The sequence below is a fragment of the Lagopus leucura genome, unplaced genomic scaffold (assembly GCF_019238085.1).
Source record: "Lagopus leucura isolate 7727_CA_CO unplaced genomic scaffold, USGS_WTPT01 Super-Scaffold_100004, whole genome shotgun sequence".
NCBI classification, from domain to species: Eukaryota; Metazoa; Chordata; class Aves; order Galliformes; family Phasianidae; genus Lagopus; species Lagopus leucura.
Window position 1 is genome coordinate 62,164,808 of NW_024962264.1, and position 16,758 is coordinate 62,181,565.

The 16,758-nt window shown below is 36.6% G+C and overlaps 1 protein-coding gene across 1 annotated transcript in view; it reads left to right on the plus strand.

The window, feature by feature from the left end:
- Positions 1-1,734: 1,734 nt before the first annotated feature.
- The window catches only part of POLN (DNA polymerase nu), a 72,010-nt gene continuing 56,986 nt past the window's right edge, over positions 1,735-16,758 (plus strand). The window contains exons 1-8 of the mRNA XM_042871117.1: positions 1,735-2,030; positions 4,409-4,470; positions 6,272-6,730; positions 7,205-7,398; positions 8,827-8,939; positions 11,008-11,162; positions 15,032-15,100; positions 16,559-16,619. Coding sequence (XP_042727051.1) covers positions 1,868-2,030; positions 4,409-4,470; positions 6,272-6,730; positions 7,205-7,398; positions 8,827-8,939; positions 11,008-11,162; positions 15,032-15,100; positions 16,559-16,619 — 1,276 coding nt within the window. The 5' untranslated portion in view covers positions 1,735-1,867. The remainder of the gene's footprint in view (positions 2,031-4,408; positions 4,471-6,271; positions 6,731-7,204; positions 7,399-8,826; positions 8,940-11,007; positions 11,163-15,031; positions 15,101-16,558; positions 16,620-16,758) is intronic.

Here is a 16,758-nt window from a genome sequence, read left to right on the forward strand (position 1 = left end):
GGAAAAGGAAAATCTTACTGCTATCTTCTTGCTTAGTATCAAATTGCAAACCAGCTTTCACTGTATAGTACATTATTTTGTTTGACAAAATAGTGATTTTTTTTCTGGTATCTTTTGTTAGATTCCATGAAAGTCAGTTAGATTTTTCTTTTATGGCTTTGCATCATGCAGTGTGGCAGTACATAATTTGCAAGGGTTATGACCAGAAGTATCCTGTGACTTCAAAAATCCCTCACTGTTTTACTCTGCTTAAGGTTCTTGAGCGCTGTGCTGGAGGTTGGTCATGTGGTGTTTTCATTTTTCTTTCTCACAAATGAATTTAGAGATGCTCTTTGTCTTCTACATCTACAACTCAAGCTATTATGAAAGCTTTAGATTATTGCATACGCAAACTGAAACAGGATTACCTCTTTGGAGCTAGATAGACAAAATTTAATGTGGCTTGATGGCTATTCCTCTTTGATAGTTTTTTGTATTTGTAAGTAATTTCTGTTACAAGTTAGACTGTAAGCAATCTGCTTGTGATCTTGAACTAAGAAAAATATTTCTGTGTAAAGAAAAGGGTGTATTGTTGATAGTCAGACTTGACCTGAAAGGCTATTTATACACAGAACTTAGTAAAAGAAGATCAGAATAACATATTTGTAGAGGAATTAATTTACTTAACAGCAGTTCTTGGTGGAGAATGTACTATCTTGAGTCCTTTGGAAATGTTGCGTGCATACCTAGTGTTTGTGGTAAGTTCTGTGCTTTGTACAGATCTAGCCATGTGAAGTCAAGCAGTCTGTCAGTATGGGTGCCTTGTCTCTAGTTCTCCCAAATGCTTTTTTATCTAGTGGCTCCAAGTATTTTGTATGTATTGTCTTGTCGCCATACTCTACAAGTGGAAAAGCAGCTGCTTTTGGAGAGGGAAGGAAAGAAAGGGTAAAATTGAGAACATCAGTAGCTGTGCTTAAAACTTGTAGAGGCTTTAGACATGATTGACTTTACACTGACCAATGTAGTCATATTAATACTTGACTATGTAAATTATACAGAACTTATGAAATAGAAGGTTTTTTGTATGCATGTTTTCTAAAACTGTATTACTGGTCTTTGTGCATGATGATAGTAACTCTTCTTTCATCACAAGTTGGTGCTGTTTTGACAGTTAGATCAAGAAAAACATCCATGAATTAAAACTTGAGGACTAACAACAGTAAAGTTGTACATATGATAGATATAGGTAAAGTTATGCATATGTTAGATATAGGCTAGATTGAACATATTGGGGGGAGTATTTTCAACAGTAATAACAGAGTAATCCTTGTTTGTCAGTCTCTTATTAGAAGTTAGCTGTACTTAAGACTGCATAATTTTTAGAAGGACAAGGGGAAATGGTTTTAAGTTGAGGGAAGGAAGATATAGGTTGGACGTCAGAGGGAATTCTTTACAGAGAAGAATGGTGAGATACTGGAACCTCTGGAACCTGATGAGGCTGCCCAGAGAGGCTGTGGATGCCCCATCCCTGGAGGTGTTCAAGGCCAGGTTGGATGGGGCCCTGGGCAGCCTCGTCTTGTATCAAATGTGGAGGCTGGTGGCCCTGCATGTGGCAGGGGGGTTGGAGATTCATGATCCTTGAGGTCCATTCCAACCCTGGCCATTCTGTGATAATTTTTATCAGTGTACTAAAACACTGTATTTCAAGATGTTTCACTTTGTAGGTTTTGTAATTGCTAATTTTTATTTGCAATACTTCAGAATACTTTAGGCATGTCAGGGAGAAAATCTATTAAGGCAAATGGATGGCTGAACACAGTCATTGTATTTTGTCTTAAACAGAATTAAAGTGCAGACTGGTTTCTGACTGATACAATGCATAATTCATATGTGTATTCTGTGTTTAGGCTTAATCATAAAAATGGAGCATTACACATCATACATAGGATGTGGGATTTCTGAGGTGCCTTTATCTGATACTGCTCAGAGGATTATGTCAGCTTTGCAGTCTATTCCTGCAGGAGTTCAGACTAGCAGAAAAAATAATCAGAGTGAGTATTGGCCTTCTTAAGTGTCTCTCTTTTCAGTTAAAAAACTGAAATGCAAGCACACAACACTGAACCTCAGGAATTAAGAAATAACTGTAGTATTTGATGTGTCTTTCCTGGTTAAATATCACTGTGTGAGTGCAAGAAACTGGGAGGTTGCTGTTAGCCTGAATTTTACTGTGTTTTTTTCCTTCCTAACCTGTAGTAATATAGATGAGAATTTCTTAGCGTTAATTAACACTGTAAATGTGCATCAGCTTGAAACTCTACTAAAGACTTGCAGTACAGGTGCTGAAAAATTAGGAGAAGCCCTGTGAACTCTCCAGGCTCACAGTCTTTTCTTCCCAAACATGCTCATTACCAGCTCACTCTGTGCAATTCTAGGGGAAAAAGTGAATGTAAATTCCAGAGGTAGAGCGAGGTAGATAATGTTAATGGTGTGTCAGCACTTTTAGACTCCAGCTTTTGCCAAGTTTGAAGGCTAGGATGGCTTTCTACTGCCATCTGGTGATACTTCCTAACATAAGGCAGGAACTGAAAAGTTGTGTAGCCACTTGCGTATGTCTTACTGAATACTGTGTGCTGAAGGAGAGAAAATAAACCTTATTTTCTCAGGAGGATGAACTTGTTAAGAAAAAATATCTAGATACTTTAAGCAGTTAAGAACACTGAATGCAAAATCATGTTACTATCATTGTAAATTATAATCTTATTATTGTGGAGGAGTGAATTTTAGGTTCGGTTTTCTTGATGCATCCCACCAGTTAGGTATCTTAACTGGAGATAAGTAACAAATTATACAGTGTGAGATGCCTATAATATGCTTAGTTTTTTTCTGGGGAAAGTAATTGTCTTTTAAAATGCTTTTTTAGTCTTTTAAATACAGGATCCTGGTTTACCTAGTCAAAACGTTATTATAATCAGTTTCAGTGAAAGCAGTATGTTAGGTTCAGAATCTCTTGCTGCTGGTAATGCAAGTTTTGTAGCAGAGATCAGCAGGATTTCTGGACCAGCAGTTAGAAAGGAATATGTGTTTTGCTCATGAGTGTTTTTTGGTTTCTTTTTGAATTGCTAGGCAGTAGAAGGATCTAGAGGAAAGAGTTCTAATTACAGACTGCGGAAGCGCATATTTCACAGAAGTTTTTACTGTGCTCACTGGAATTTTAAGAGCTGCTTGCCTATTGCCCTTCGTTCTTTTATTCCAGCCTTCTTTTACTTCTCTTGTTGGGCTCCTGGGTGGTGTTGAGGGAAGGAAAGGAGAAGGCACATCTTAACTTTTTCATTCATGCTGTGCAAAGTCCTGACGTTACAAAGCCTTCCTTAAACTTTCAGAAGAACTCTAGGCTAAAATATCACTGGTAGTTCAGAGGTGCTCAGGTTAGCAACTATGCTATGGGCTGGGGTTCTGTCTTAAACCCAACTCTGACAGCCATCCTACTCTGTGCTGTTATGCTGGTCATGACTCACCTTTCTGTCAGTTTGATCAGTCTGAGTTTTCCATGCTCTCTCTTGTCTGGTCTTAAAATACCCATTCTCTTGCAAGGGTGAGCGATGTGGTAAGAAGTAACTTCTCAATGGAGTGTGGTCAATATTTTTTTTTCTAGGCCTTATGCAAAGAAAATATTTTATTGAAGAGTATTTCTGAGAATAGTACTACCTAACAACACGTTAAACTATTTATAAATATCGTATCTGGAGCGTGGAAGTTGAATGGATGGGGCTGGGCTCTTCACAGGTGTTCAGTGTCAGGATAAGGGGCAGCAGGCAAATGCTGTGACACAGGAAGTTCCATACAGATATGAGGAAGAAACTTCTTCACTGTGAGTAACAGAGCATTTGAACATGCTGTCCAGAGAGGCTGTGGAGTCTCCTTCTCTGGAGATATTCAAGATCTGGATGTCTACCTCTGCAACATGCTTTAGCAGTGTTTTGGACTTGATGATTTCTTGGAGGTCCTTTTCAGCTCCTGTGATTTTGTGTAAACTGTGGTATATAGTGTCTTTTTTGTTGTTTTTATTGTATGTGCCCCAAGCTTTGCTTTGACAAAAATTGAATGTGTTTTGAAGGATGGCAGTGTGTATGCTTACAATATTACAGTAAAGTGCCTTCTGAGTTCCCTACAAAATGTTTTCTTCTTTGTAGTGAAGTCGAATTTTTTTTTTTAAGGGAGATGGAGCATACTTTTGTGTATGCATGTTTCAGAACCTGCAGGGCCATTTTAAACATGATTTGTGTCAGTCTGAGGAAAACATCTGCCACAGAAAACTTAATAGCAATTATTTTAACTTTAGTAACAGGGTTGGTAATCTAGCACTCTATAAACCAAATTATATGCTCTGGTCAGATTCATTTGTGCTGTAAAATATTTTTTTTTTTTAAAGGTAAAGAGAAGACAAAGGAAGATAAACTAGATGATAAGGATGCATGTCTGAAAAATGAAAAGGCAAGCACGTTGTAAAATACCACTAAAAAAAGCAACTGTTTTATGGAAGACTTGAAGTTGTTATTGACTAGTTCTTCCATAACAAACTGTGTTGCAGTACATTGCATACATTTGTGGTTTAGATAACTTTAATCTTATTTTGCACTTGCTATCTATTTGCCTTAGAGAGTCTTGGCCCCCTCTTGCTCTGGTTATAAAGTCTTCTCTGACAGATTGACCAGAAATAAATGTAGAATGTTGCCAAATTTGGGTAGCTAATGTAATTTTAAAATGTTCTCAAACCTCTATGACTGAATAATCGCTAGCATGTGAAAATACCTTGCAAAATACTGGAAAAAGCTTTTTGTAGCAGTAGTGAAGTGGCTTATGTTTTGTAAATTACCCTCTCATCCATAACTAGCTCATATAATTCCCACGTGGTCTAGAACAGAACCATTAGATATTATATCCTCTCCATAAGCTGTTCTAAATTAATGCGTCATTCTGTCTACTGAATGTCCTTAGAGCAGCTGTGTGGGTGAAAATTAAAATATTATTTTAGTATCCATCTCTGGTGCTCCCATAGGCTGCTACTAGGTGTTTCACAATCAAAGTGAGCTGGTTCACAAGAAAAATGTCTGCAAATTGGGAAGCTTAATTTTTCTGTTGAATCATCTCTCTGAATTCATTTAATGTGTGTGCAGGTACACATAAGGAAGAAATCTTTTACAGTGAGGGTGGTGAGACCCTCGCACAGGTAGCCCAGAGATGCCCGATCCCTGGAGACTTTCAGGGCCAGGCTGCACCAGGCTCTGAGCAATCTGATGTAGCTGTGGATGTCCCTGTTCATTGCAGGGGAGTGGGACTAGATGACCTTTAGAAGTCCCTTCCAACTCTGATTCTAGGTGCTAATCCAAGAATGGAAATGGCTAACTGGAACAGTCGCAACTTGGGCTGAGGTTGAGGTCTATTGAGTTGGTCAAATGATTTGCAGGTATTAAAACTGCAGCGCTATCCCAGCTGCAAATCCTACAGCCTTCCTTACTCCAACTCTGGTGATTATTACACTTACTGCAAGTCCATCTAGGAGTTTTGGCATGGGGTAGCTTACTGCAAATTTAATTGGCTCTTAGATGGGCTTGATGAGAATGATTTAAGCCATAGATGAATGTAAATAGTAGTGGAAACCCATCCTGCAATGTTGAAGAGATAAACTTTGACTCACCACATTTAGCAAGATTATTCTACATAAATTCTGGAACTACATCTTCTGACTTTGAAAGCCTGTTATTTACTTCCAGCTATGTCATTATTTCTAGTAGATGATTGGTTCTTCCCAGAAGCTGCTGCTGCTGCTGCTTTGTGGTTAATCATTGTTCACCTCTATTATTCTGACTTGATAATTAAATTTTTGTTCCTATTTTTGAAGTTTTAAAAGATAATTACTTACTGCTGATTCTATAATTACTTCAGTGTCCTAATTCAAATTCTGCTATGTGTTAAACAGTAAAAACTTGTTGCAGTTTGACTGGAGAATACACTTTTAGTGCATTAGCTGTCTGTCTACAGTTCTTACACATTCATATATTTATGTATATTTATATATATATATATATTTATATATATATATATATATATATATATATATATATATATGCTCTTTGGGCCTATAGTTTCCTCTTCTTTGATGTTATCACTAACATTTTTTTCTGTAGAGCATCACATCCTGAAAATCTAAGCTAAATGAACCCATGTATGTTTATTTTTGTGTCTCCTAATAAGTTGAACAATTGGTTCACTGAACATTTTCTGATTTTTCCAGGAGATCAGTGATTCCACAGTTGCCTTATTAAAATCATCTGCCAGCTCTCAAAAAAGGACTGCTGGTGAGACAGTCAGGATGGCACATACCAAAGAAATCCCGAGCTTCTACCGGGAATTAGGCTCTACTGAATGGGGATATAGAGAAAGAAACCTTACAGCAGAAGAAAGAAACATGGCAGCTGGTGAAAAGAATTTAGTTACCCCCCTTAAAAGAAAGCAAGAGGTACCTACGTATTGTTTGGGAAAAAAAAGATTACTTGTTAAGAAACGCATTTCACGTGAGAGGAGATATAACTGGACTTCCAGACAAGCAGAGCATTCTGAAAATGATTTTTGTGATATCAGGAGTTTAGGATATGAAGAAAAAAGAGAATTGATTGCAAATATAAAAGAAGCAGTGGCTTTTGTAACTACCATGATATTTCTAGATGGTTCTTCACAGCTCAACTCAGAGCAGGTTAGTGAACTGTGGGTTTTTGGTGACTGTTTTGCTGAATTATTTGAACTGTGCACGTGGCTGGTTAACATAAAGCCATGTTCATTGGGAGGGTGGAATCTGGAGCAGTTTAAAATATTCTTGCTTACCAAAATACGAATTTATAATGAGATAAATCTTCATACTTCTGGCTGCCTTTTATTCTTAGTTACCAAATAAAATCTAAAGAAACTGGAAGATCTTGGGCTAAGCACTCATTAGCATACATCAAGCAAGACTTTAAATATTTTTTTTCTTCTTCCTACCATGGCTGTCACAGTAGTTTGTTGGTTTTTTTTTTTAAGGATGAAGCATTTGCAACCTTCTTTATTATGTCGATGGTGTATACAGTAACTATTGTACCTTGTAGTTTTCATATTGTAAAATACTTGGGAAATTTTTTTGGCATTGCATAAAAGATCTCAGAGGAAACACTGTTGTAATTATGCTTAACAGACCACCTTAGCCTCGTCAGTGAAGGGAATTGTTGTATTAGTGAAGAGTCGAACAGATCGCCTTTGCTCTCTCAGTTTCTCTTCAACTGCCAGTACTTGGAGCACTGCTAGTCCAAGTGATAAATTCATTTATGTGGAAACTGAATGCTCTTCCCTTTGGGAGCAAGAAGAACAGGCTCACAACAAATTTGCCCGGTAAGAGTATGTAAGAATAAAGCAACATTCTGCTTTTTGGCAGCAGTGATATTGATGACTTGATTTCTTTGCAGGAGGAGGCTGGGATTGTGATAATATTTAATATACTAATACACAGTCTTTAAGTATTATATGAATTTATAGTATTAATATATTCACCTAGAAATGCTGTATGAATGCCCTACGAAGATATGGCTCAAAAAACATAAATCTCAAATCTCACAAGATTTTTCTTTTTGTATTTAATCTTCGTTTCCTCCCTGTATTTCTTACATAGTAATCCTAGAACATGATTATTGTAAATAGCCTTTTTGACCTCTGGTAATATTTTTAATTTCAGAGCACAGAGAGCAGTAGGCTTTTAAGATGACTTTTGAGATGTTGAATGAGATTTTCTTGTGATCCAGTAACAGTGAAACATACAAATTACAAAAGCATTTTTTGCGTCTGTTTAATAGTTGGGCTAAATTTTTCAAGTTGGGTTTTAGTTTGAACTTCCACTTAGCATAACCAAAATCCATTTTTATTCCTTATTGACTTTGAAGTAGTATCCCATTATGGGAGGAAGTAGATTGATTTTTCACTGTAATAGTCACATGATGAAACTTTTTCATAATGCTTTATGAATTTCAGTAATAACTGATTTATTGTAAACAACTCAGTGTTAGGATTTAAAGTACTTCAAAACAACAAACACTCAAGAATAAACAAGTTATGCGTTCTAACTATAGACTTTTTCTAAATGCTTATATCTTCCAAGAATGGTGAGGTTGTTTAGTAGTGATTCTACAATATACTCAGAAATACCTTATGACCTAGAAAATTTCAAATAAAATATTTTAAACCTGTCCAAGAACTGTGGTTTCATTTTGTTAATAATAAATCAACATGAAAGCCCTATATGGAATTATCCTTTTTATGCTGTATAAAATGATGATACACATGATTAATGAAATGTATTCATAGTTCTATTTCAAATGTCGTGGATACAGAAACTATAGATGCTTTCAAAAAAGAATGGGAAGATATGGAAAAATGAGATATAGTAGTTTTAAACAGCCTTTGAACAGTAGACAATTAGAGCAATTTAGATTGTCTAGTAACTTTAGAAGATTCCGTGATCTCATTTAGGCACAGTAAAGTATTATAGGCATGCAAGTTGCTCTTTTGGATTGTGTTTAATTCTAAGTGTCGAGATTTCTTTATGCATGCAGGTAAGCCATCTGTTAGTGTGTTTAAGTATAGAATGAAGATTCAGGTATTGAATTGAAAAATCAATATTCAAATACAATACTATATTCTTATTAAAATAAATGCCTTTTATTAGCTGTTCAGTTTAGTACAACTTGCTAATTAAAAATTTAAATTAAATGGCTTAACTAAATCTAATAGCAGTATAGTGCACATTCAGAAACTTTCTCTGTGCAGGCAAGTGTTGTTTCAAATACTACGTTGCAAAGTTCCAGTTATCTGCTTCAATGCGAAAGATTTCCTGAAGACAGTACTTCAAATTTATGGTAATGGAATTAGCTGGAAACAAGGTAACTATCTAATCTATGACTTAATCCTGTGAGCTGTGCCTGTGGCGTTAAAATTGCGAGGTGCAGAAGCAATTAGGTTAGTGGTTAGTTAAATACTGGAAAACAGTTCTAGTACAATGGAAAAGAATATCTTTCTTGGGGAGTTTCTGAAGAGAGAGTTGGTACACTGAGGTGGTGTATTTCTTCTTAGAGTAGGAATTGCTGAAATGTTGAGAAGTTTAAGGATGATTTCCAGTGGGGAAAAAAAAAGCGTTCAAAACAATCCTGTGTGTAGCTGAGCAGGTTAAATTGCCTTGAGTTTCATGTTCCCCATAGAAACTTCCTTAAACTGCCATGTGCCAACCAGTGGAATACATGGTTATGTTAATTCAAACTGGTGAAGCGTAGCATGCTTTGCCACTGTGATTCACTAAGGTTTCTGGAGGAGGTATACAGCACTTGAGTCTTGACTACCATTTCACAATCTGCACATAATTGTGCTTTAATCTGCACCATCTCTTCTGGTCGTTTTTATCTCAGCCTGACTCTGGTTTTGCTGCAGTCCTTTCAGGTTGCTTCTGTCCTAGTTACATATCTTACTCCTAACGCTGCAGATGTCGTACCCTTTCAAGGACTGAGTTGTTGGTTACAACTCTTTACAACTGAGCTGACTTAGTGAAAATCTTACTTGAGAAAGAAAGAGCAAATGGTTGGGATGTTTGATTCTTCATCACTATTAAAGTGAAGACTCTTGTGCGCATTGTAAATAGAGATATTGGAGGATCTCTAATAGCTCACAAACACTGTTTGGTAGCAGGATTCTCTTTTCCACATGTTCTGAGTAGAATTCAGATTTTATTTATTAAAAAAAAAAAATCAGTGCACATTTCAAGCAGTTGTCACATGGACTTGTGGATGTCCAGCATCTCATTGGACAGTGCTTTCCTGCAACCTCGGGACGTCTTTCCAACAACCATCAGCTGCCTGCAGTGTTACTGCCCCTCAGTGAGGCTGTGTTGCTTAGTCTGCCTCTTCACAGTGCATCGTCTAAGTTGATGGCAATCCTGTTCAGCACAGTTGTGTACTTTTCATTTAATCACTGTAGAGATTATTTCCTGCTGAAAGAACAGTAAAAGTCCTATGGGCATACCTAAATTTTATTTTCCAAATGAATTCAGGCCTTCGTCTACTTCTTTAAGCTGCATCATTGCAAATCAAGCTAGTCCCTAAAAAAAGAGAAGGAATCTCTTAGTAGTGCACTCAGCAGGATGTCCTCGAGACAATTTCTGTGGCTGCTCCTTTAGCATCTGTTAGCTTCCAAGGTGAAGAACTTGTTCGTATTTGAAGAAAGGGGTGGTGAACTACGTAAAACCTTCCCATGAAACCATGCAGCTGAAGTATCTTTCATTTATCTAGCTGCTCCAGCACAGGCCAAGCTGTTTCAGGGGAAAAAAGGTCTTGTTCCCTGTCATCTGGTAAGCAGCAACATAAAGTGCTTTTCAGCAGCAGTTAAATCAGCGGAGATGAACAAGCCTGGTTCTCATCAGATTGGTCTTGTAGCTGTCACATATGTAATGGACATTGAACTGTCTTCCAGCTAATCAAGTCTGAAGGTTGTATAGCTGGGAATTGTTTAATTTATATAAGCATGTACCTGTGGGCTGTTGTCTGAACTTAATTACTTAAAGATTCCTTAAGAGGGTGCTTACATCTATCTTTGGCTGTATCTCAGAATTCTAGTTATTAGCTTCTCCCCCCTCTTCTTTGTGGTACTACAGTGCATATGACATTAAACAGCACTAGGTTTGTTCAATCCCATGTATTTATGTGGATCTAAGAGAAAGTGCAGCATAAAGACATAAGGTTCTGCAGGACAGAAGTGATTTTTGAGATCAAAGCTTTATGTACTCATGTGAATTCATATATTCATATGTTGCAGATTTTAAAAGTGATTGCTACAAGGTATTTATCATTTTAGGTGTATTCATAATGTGTGTCTACAGGACAGGTGGACAAAATTTTAGAAGTATTTATCTATCCAAGAAGTGACTTAAATATTTTAACTGTCAGAAATAACTGATTTTTGTAGTTGCAGAGAGCGTCGTGTTGGATCCAAGGATTGCAGCGTGGCTGATAAACTCCAGTGACACAGTTCCCTCTTTTGAATGCCTAATGCAGTATTTTGAAAAATCTTATTCAGTGGAAACAGTAAATACAGATACAGGTGCTTTGAGAAATTCTTTGGTAAGTAGTTTGTTTTAGTTTTTTTAATGGTTGATTTAAAAGAGGAAGGAGATATTGAAAATGATGCTTGTAAGAATATTGAAAAATTACAGATTATGCCTTTTGAATAGAAAATGATTGTGTTAATGCTGCTTGTCAGAAATCTAATTTTAAAAAGGGGGATGAAAGGGAAGGGTTAACTGAATTCTACTAATATTGCACCTAATTTGCCAGGAACAATTGCAGAATTCTATATCCAAATCCTGAAGTTCAGTAGCAATGTTAATTAGTAGAAAAGTTGGTCTTTTCTTTCAGCTGTCTGCAAACTAATTTCCAGCTTTTATTTCTAGAATGTCTGAAGTCTTGCTCCCTAATTCCTGAGAACTTTTAGCCTGTTTTAGCTAACTGTCATTAATATTGTTGCTGAATCTTACAATTTTCTGGTGAAGGCATTGTTTGTTAATAGTGATACTGAGGAATAGTAGGGAGTAAAATATGAACTTTCAAATCGCAAGTATGATGTATGTGAGTTTATATTCTCAACAAGAGTGAATGCTTAATGAATTTCATGAAGTTATTCCCAGTACTACGGAAGTGTTTTACTGTCTACTGAGGTTTATTTACGGAGTGTTAAAGATGTGTTTCCATTTTGGGAATCGCATCTATTCTGACTTCTTGTTTCTCAGCTTTATAATCCTGATTGCTGATATCTTAGCAAATAGTTAAGTCAAACGATTTGAAGTTAGTATCCAGAATATTCATGAAGAAGAACATATAGACAAATATGCAGTTGGATATGAATTCTAAAAGAAGCAATAGTCTCTTGTCACAGCCTTGGTCTAGGAAAAGCAAAAGTGGCAGTAAGGTTTGAATAAGTAATGGGATTCCTGTGTAGCTGACATCAAGAAGAATGAAGTAGGGTGAACAAAAAGTATCTCAAGCTCTGTAGTAGAGGGATGTACATATTGACAAGTACGTTATGGCAATTCTATATGTGTGATTTTTCTCTTTACAGTTTCTGTTTTCTGTTTTGCCATCTTTCTGCTAATTGTCTCGCCAGACTCAATTGTTTTTTCTGTTTTTAGAATGAACTAAAACTTCCTGCAACTAAGTGTCTTCCACACTTCTGTTACTCTTGGCACAACACTTTTCTTAAAAATAAGTTAGATTGGTGTAATAAAGTCCTTGTGATGGTTCTTTTTTGTCTGTGCCATAATGCTTTCCTCTGCAATTTGTTACAATTTATTGTAATATAAACTATTTTTGATCAATTCTGACTTTGTATTTGTGCACCTACAAGTAATTTGGATTCCTTCTTCTTTCTCTTTGGATCAAATAATGGATGAAGCGTTGCTGATAGACTGTGTCTGCAGTAATGCCTCAATTCCAGACTTCTCTTTTTCTTCGCATAAAGATAGGGCTCTTTTGCAGACAAGAGGCCAAAAAGGGAGTTGTGTAAATGAGGCAGGTTTTTATACACTGTATGGGGAATAGATTGTTTACCTTTTGGTTGACAGCTGACTCTTCCAGTGCAAAGACGTGGGAACGTGTTTAAATATACTAATATCTAAGTCTGTGTAGAAACACAACCAGGAGTTTCTGAGAGTCCACCTGAACACAGCGAAGTGGTGATATGTACAGCTCATGGAGCAATTCCTGCTAAGGACTGCTCAAAAAGAAAAAGCTATCCAGGGCTACCTTTTCCCAACATCAGGAAGGCCCTTAGCCTCTTAGAGAGAGCGGAAGAGAGTGGTCCTTCCCCTGCTTCTTTGAAGATCTATTTAGCCTGTACAGATTCTTCTTCAGGAAGATTCTGAAATTTGCTCAACCACTTTGATTTTTTTAAGCAAAGCAGGCAAGAATAGAATTACATTTCTGGCAGGGCAGATGAAAAGCCCTACAGAACCAGAGTGTTCTGACATCAGACCTGTAAGAAAATATTTTTGGCAACAATCAGTGATAATCTTTCTGTTTTACATCATAATTTGTGGCTCAATTACTTCCAGTTGAGTACCATGTCCAGTGATATTTTATCTGGTTACGTTACACATACTCTTGTTTTTATTACTTACTTGAAATATTTCATTCAAACTGAAACATTAATTTCATTTTTCTGTGCAATCTTAGAGCATAATGTAAATCTGATAGCAAGTAAAATGCTTTTGTATTCTCATCCCAGAGGGACTGAAGGAAATCTTCTGAATACATCAAGTGTAAACCATGGAACTGGAATGAGTAGCACAGACAGATTTGGTACAATGATTTCTGAGAACTTAGTCTGGTAATAAAAGCATTTTCCTCCTCAGTTTGAGTGGAAAAAGCAGATTTGTTTCCAGATCTTTTTCCAACTCTAGTTATTAAACAGCAGTAAGGTAACAAGATCACAGACCATCTGCAGGTCTGTAGAGAAATTTCTGCATCTTGTAGTGAAAGAGCCACTCTTAGTGTTCCTCTAGGGATGCAAATAATAGAATGAGCACAGAATAATTTGGAGTCTTCTAATATACACATAGGATGAATGGTGTATCTGAAGATATATTACTTCCAAAATACCCAAGGAGCCCTGTCAGTGCTTTTTTAAGTGTGAAGCCTTCAGATGATTTCATAGCCACTGTCAATCAGTCTACCTACTATTCCTGACGGAAAGATGCCTTTCTCTCACTTTGGAGATGGATTTTAAATTTATTTGGAACACTGACTATGTATATTAATTTAGTAGAAATGACCTTGGAATACCCTGCTCGCAAAAAACTAGCCACATCTAAGTCAGTCTCCAACTCTGTAGATATAGAGGAGGACGTGCTGAATGTGATCTGATTATCTTCTAAAGAAGATAGGGTTCTAATGGTCCCCAAATTCCTTTCTTCTCCAAGTCTTCCATCTGATACACATTTTATTGATGCTGTTGAACAAGAATTACTAAGCTTGAGCATTCTGCAGTTCTATATACTACAGATTTTTTTTCCCAGACTAGCACTGACAAGAATCTGCAGTCAGTACTACACTGCGTCTAGCATAATTATCTTGCATTTTGGATTTCTACACTTGCCCAAAATTCCATAGTCTCATGGGATATAATGTATATATTCCCTTCTGATTTTTCTTAGGCTGTTTTTTCCTTCCTGGGTTATTAACACCTCGTGCCAAGTAATTCTCACACCTACCTTTCTGGATCTTTCTGGATAGCTGGTCTACAGAGGGAAGAGACAGTCAGGAACTGCCCCTATGCTCTCCTTGTAAGGAGGCTGCAGACCACCATAACCCTGTCTTCTATGGGCTGAACAAACCAAGAGATCTCGGACACTCTGTATGAGTCTTCCCCTCTAGATCCTTCACCATCTTTGTTGCCCTGAGCAGATGAACTTCTATGTAGTTAAATTGAATGCAATGTATCTAGATAAGTTTCAGCTTAGAAAGACATCTTAGAATAATTTTAAAGTTTTCTGTTGGTTTAGCATGTGGCTTTTGATTGTCTGTGTGCATATCAAAACAATCTTTTAGTCATCTTAGTTTCACTGTGAAACACCCCTGCAGAAGAAGGAGGTGAATAATTTGGCACAGAAGAAAGGCAGTACTGATAACAGTTAAATTTTTTGGAGTTTTGGAAGTTAAAAATAGAATTCTGAATTAACATCACACAGTCTGTACAACGTGTAAGTAATGGAACAAGTAAGATCTTGAATGCATACTGTCTTTACTCCTGTGCTTGTAATTTTTGTTTTTGGTAGCTCAGAGTCAGGTCGCAACAGTTGGAGGTCTTAAAATGTTCCTATTGTATTTAGCATTACTAAAGGGAAATGCAGGAAATATACTTTAATAACTTAATCACTTTAAAAATATTGCTCTGAATATTTTAATACTAATATTAAAAGTCTTTTATTTTTTATCAGCATCAAAACTTGGTTATGAATTTGCAAAAACTTTATACTATAATGATGGGCCTCGCTCATGACTTACAGGTAAGAGTTGATAAGTAGTTACTCAGCAATAATTTCTGAGGTGTTATCACAAAGTGGTGTGCTTCTCAAATCAGAATCTCTTATGGAAATAAAATAAAAGGTTTCAAACTTCACTGATTTATAGTACTAGACAACATGTAAGATGAAGTGGTCCATCAAATTTACCACTGTTTTCAGAAGAATGGAATGTTTACTCAAAGCAAATGTTGAAGAAGTTTCCTCTACAAGAGTTAAATATTTAGGTGAAGATCCTAAGAACAGGAAAAAATCAAAAAGTTGTGCTTCTTCATTCTATATTTTAAAGCTATATGAACAATCCAAAAACTGTTTAAGAGTTGAAGCAGTGTCGTTATTTATCTCGGTAGACACGTTTAGAGATTGTCTTTGTTGAGCACAAAAACTTAGCATGTCTGCTACTGTATGTTGCATTAATCCTTGGTGAAGTTCAGAATACATTTCAAGAGTTTTTAGGAGTTTTTAATGTTCTGTTTTGTTTTCTTGTTATATATTTGAAAAGGTTTCAAAATTTAGGGATATGCTCAGGTTCTGGAGAAAGTTGCATAGCTTCATAGAATGGTTTAGCTGGGAAGAGACCTTAAAGATCACTTAGTTTCAACCTCCCTGACATGACAGGGACACCTCCCACTAGATGAAGCTGCCCAAAGCCCCATGCATCCTGGCCTTGAATGTTTCCAGACATAGGGCATCTGCAGCTTCTCTGACCAACCTCTTCCAGACCCCTACCACTCTCATGGTAGAGAATTTCTTCCTAACTTCTCATCTAAACTTGTCCTGTATAATGAGACACCAGAGGCTTTCCTTGAAACTGATTTAAAATATAGTGTAAGGGTTGAGAAAAGCAGCTGATGGAGCCACGTTAGGCTGGATTTTTTTAAGTGGCCCAGCAATTGTTCTATCTGTGAATGAAGGCAACAGAAACACCTAAGGTACAGCAACACCAACCACAAGCCCACAGAAATTCTGAGAGAACTATTGTTGTCTGACTGCTGCAATGGTGAGAGGAAAAAAACCATCCTGTTCTTTGCAACTAAATTGGGTACATAGTCCCACCTTTCTACATCTTCCTAATGAAAATAAAATATTGAATTTTGAATGGTTGCTTAGTTGCTCAAGTGAATAAGAAAAAAGAATGAAGAAATGTTCTATTGCAGTGGACTTTATTCTAAAAATAATGTAGACAAATGGTGTGCAAATTTCTTAGTTTCCATTACTGTACCTTTCCTTATAAAACAATTTGATAATTGAATATAGTGTTTGGATGCTATAATTTACACTAACTAGTATTTCATACTTCACCCAGCCTTGTCTTTATAAAAATAAATGATACATGAAGTGAAATACTGCTCACTGAAAAATTGATCTACATAATGATACTATCGTATGGTTTTTAGAATAAGGTTTGCTAATACTGGTGCTGATTTGTATCTTACTTTACAGGTTCAAGGTTTGTGGAAATTATTTTGCACATTAGAGCTTCCACTGATCAAAGTTCTGGCAGGTACGAAAGTTCAGCCCCAAATATGACTTTTTACCATTTTTATGCAGCTGTTTATTGTACTGAAATAAAGGCTCGTGAGTGGTGTTCCCCAGGGGTTGGTGCTGGGGCCTGTCCTCTTCAATATCTTTATTGATGACCT